The 3,337-nt window shown below is 31.4% G+C and overlaps 2 protein-coding genes across 2 annotated transcripts; both read left to right on the forward strand.

Annotated features, from left to right (window-relative positions):
- Positions 1-206: 206 nt before the first annotated feature.
- Tsp_06826 (hypothetical protein) lies at positions 207-388 on the forward strand (the record flags this gene model as incomplete). The annotated part of the gene is made up of 1 exon (XM_003380624.1): positions 207-388. A coding segment is annotated over one exon (182 nt), but the record flags the coding sequence as incomplete, so codon positions are not given.
- A 1,143-nt stretch (positions 389-1,531) lies between these two features.
- On the forward strand, positions 1,532-2,100 carry Tsp_06827 (conserved hypothetical protein). The gene is made up of 2 exons (XM_003380625.1): positions 1,532-1,886; positions 2,051-2,100. The coding sequence occupies exons 1-2, from the start codon at positions 1,532-1,534 to the stop codon at positions 2,098-2,100; spliced, it is 405 nt and encodes a 134-aa protein (XP_003380673.1).
- Positions 2,101-3,337: the final 1,237 nt, after the last annotated feature.

A 3,337-nucleotide genomic window follows, 5' to 3' on the forward strand; every position in this document is an offset into this window, starting at 1 on the left:
GTCGATTCGATTGCATCACCAAAAACTAGCGGGAGTCTGCAAAGCTGAACTGACAAGCAAGCTTTCAGACTTAGTATACTAGGGTCGATCAGCTTCAGCGTTCTGGGACTTAGCTGTGTTTGCATGCAGTTGGTGAATTCCACTCAATGTGAATGCCGATAATGATGCTGCTTATCGAACATTGAACATGTGTCTGAGGTTGTTAGTCTCTGCTGGCCTATCCCTGAGAGAACGGATGCCGATCCAATGCTCAATGAGACCAACGAGCTTGCATTTACACCAACTAACACGCTTACGCACCAACAGACTGCAATTAGGCCCAATGCAAATTGTATACATACATACTTACATGCATACTTGTTCGACAGCCCTGATTGACCATTACTGAAATATTCCCCGTTGATTGCTCACAAACTGCAATTGTGACATGTAAAATGCATTTTACACTTGTAGCAGTTTAATAGGTAATAAAAAATTGCATTTTATACATCAGTGTTAAATTCATATTTTTGAAATAAATACAAAGAATCCATCCAATAATGAAAGTAAAGATTTTGTGTAAAAATTTCAGTCAATAATAATTACTTGCTTTGCAGTTTAGCAATAATGAATGCATGTCACACTATTATTGTATATAATTGTATGGAAATTATCACTCATAATAAAATAAAATAAAATAAAAAAATGACTCAATAATAACACTAACTAATGATTGTAGTAAGTAAATAATAATAATTAGACTGATAATAAATACTGCATTAAATAAAATAAACTTCAAACTCTATTTATATCATTTGAAATGAATAAATGAAAACTGAAATTTATTATTAATAATGATGTTTGTATTGAAAATAATTGATTATGCTCTAGAAAAGTGTAAAATTTTGAAAACAATTCATACATATTATTGTTTCAATTTTCTCAGCTAATTAGCTTCCTAATTATGATAATCAATTGTTATCATAATAGTAATTGGTACGCATATGAGAAACGGTACATTCATTAGAAATAGGATGAACAATTTCAACGTGTCAGTTTTTACAACTTCAAATCGAGATTTCAGAAGAAGATTTAAAATTTATCAAGCCTATTTGTTGCATATGCATGCGTTCTTATTCAGTCGACTAATTCTAACAAAACGTACACAAAAAAATAATACTGATTTCAAAAAAACTGAACTAATTACTTTTTTAATATTTTAATTATTTTTGATGATTTTCATATTATTTTCAGAACAAAAAGCATCGATTTCGAAGTACAAATTTTAATTTCAAAAGTTAAACATATGAAACAAAAATAAACAAATAAACAATAAGCAGAACTTTCTCGATAAAATCATACAATGAACAAACACCTCCTCACTCGCTCTCCCCTTCCGATGTATTTTTCTATAAATATCTGTTTTTTATTAAAATTTCAAATGATCAGTTTCGTAATAATAAAAAATAATTGATTTTATCCACTGCAAACATGGCAAAATATTTTAAATAAATGGATACACACAACATAGTAAACATCCCGCTGATTTGGCATGGGCGAAGATGCGCAACAGCAAGCCATTGATCTCGAACAGACACAGACTCTCAGCGGTAGCCAGACAGACCGTCGCAAACAGCACAAGTGGGCAGCTGACCTCTGCCCGAGGCATTCGAGCCTCAATATGCCTTCAATAAGAATAACTAATTCGTCGGAGAATGGAAAGGAGCCAGAATGGAAAGAGCACTCGGAAACGGAAAACAATTACCGAACGCCCAGCGGATTAAGGCTTCTAGCCCCAACCAGATCCATCGTTTCTACATCTTCATCAAGCAAAACAAACATCACCACGACCATTTTATATCAAAAACAAACAAACAACATTCATTACATTTCGTCATTTTTCTCTAGTAAGCAACAATAAATAAATAATAAATACACTCAAGTGAAATTCAATTAACTACGGTATGACTTTCGAAATATAAAAGCAATGATAAAATAATGCACAAATAAATTCACATGAAAAGCGTGCAATATTTTGTAATATTGTTCCCCAATGTTCAAAACACTTCAGAAGAATTATTGACCGATCGTACTTTTATGTCAACAGAAATTAAATTTTGAAACTGAATAAAGGAAATGACGTCAAAGGCTAACTGCTGAGGGAAATGCGCAATTTGATTGGTCAATTAATATCTTTAATTCGGCCTCAAAATCAGCAAAGCCTTCTTTCTGTTTTTCGTCATTTTCCGTATGCCTTTCGTCTGTGCTACTCTCAGTTGTTCTCTCTCAGTCTCCCTCTCTCTCTCTCTCCTGCTGAGCTAATGTTGGTCAGTGTTTGTCATTTTCTTCTATACACTGCTCTTATTTCTTTAAATGTAATATTCGGCGATTATTATACTTATTATTGAATATTGTATGAATTATTGTACAATAAATTGTTGTCATATGCGTAAGTATATTTTGTTGTGCTCTTTAATGTTATCAATTTTTTAAAAAAGGGAATATTTAGACATTCTTCAGATCAGGTTAAAGCAGCTCACAAACAATTCAAATTTAAAAAATATTAATTAACAAAGACACACAAATGAGATCAAAGACATTGGTTAGTCAGTCGAAGGTGTTAATTAAAAGTGCTCTATCAAAAAGAAATACTGACGACAAAAATTTCGATCATTTATTTGCATGATTAATGGACATTTACAAATTTTCACTTTATGAAAATTGCATGCAAATCAGTCTCCACTATGAGCTTACGAATAATCATGAAGCATTAGATGCTGTATGAGAAATGTAATTTCAGTGATAATTCAATTGACAGAAAATAGAAAGTTTTGTTTTATAGAAAAATATCTAAATAATAAGTATACATGGCATGTAATTTTCACGCATATTTTCTACATCGTCATCAGCTGTTTAAACTTATTTAAACGTCATTTTTAAGTTATTTAGGAATTAATGGTTATTCAATGTGCACTGCTTTTCTGAACGACTCAGCAGTAGCGACAAGGATAACAGGTGGATACTCTATTTTTGAAAGAATTTCACAATAGATCAGTTGTGAGGGAAAGTCTTTCTATTATGTGTTTGCTACTTTGAAAAAAATGACCTTTCAAAAACTTTTTCAAAATGCCATCTTCATAGTTATTAATAGCCATTTGCAGAAAAATCAGTTACAGAAAAATCAGTTTTCAAAGTAAGCTGTTTGAAGAAACATCAGTCAAAAAGTTTGATAAAGTTTCCTGTTTGAATATCATCGACAGTTAAAAGGTAAGCAATTTTTTACAACTGTACTAACGTTTTTCTGTATATATTCAATACAGATTACATTTTAGTAGCCAATTTAATGGGATTTCAGTTT

The sequence above is a fragment of the Trichinella spiralis genome (assembly GCF_000181795.1).
Source record: "Trichinella spiralis strain ISS 195 chromosome Unknown Scfld2, whole genome shotgun sequence".
Lineage (NCBI taxonomy): Eukaryota > Metazoa > Nematoda > Enoplea > Trichinellida > Trichinellidae > Trichinella > Trichinella spiralis.

Coding starts and splice junctions, on each gene's coding strand:
- Tsp_06827 (XM_003380625.1), top strand. CDS start 1,532: ATGGGCGAAGATGCGCAACAGCAAGCCATTGATCTCGAACAGACACAG. Junction 1,887..2,050: donor CATTTCGTCATTTTTCTCTA/GTAAGCAACAAT, acceptor AAAACACTTCAG/AAGAATTATTGACCGATCGT.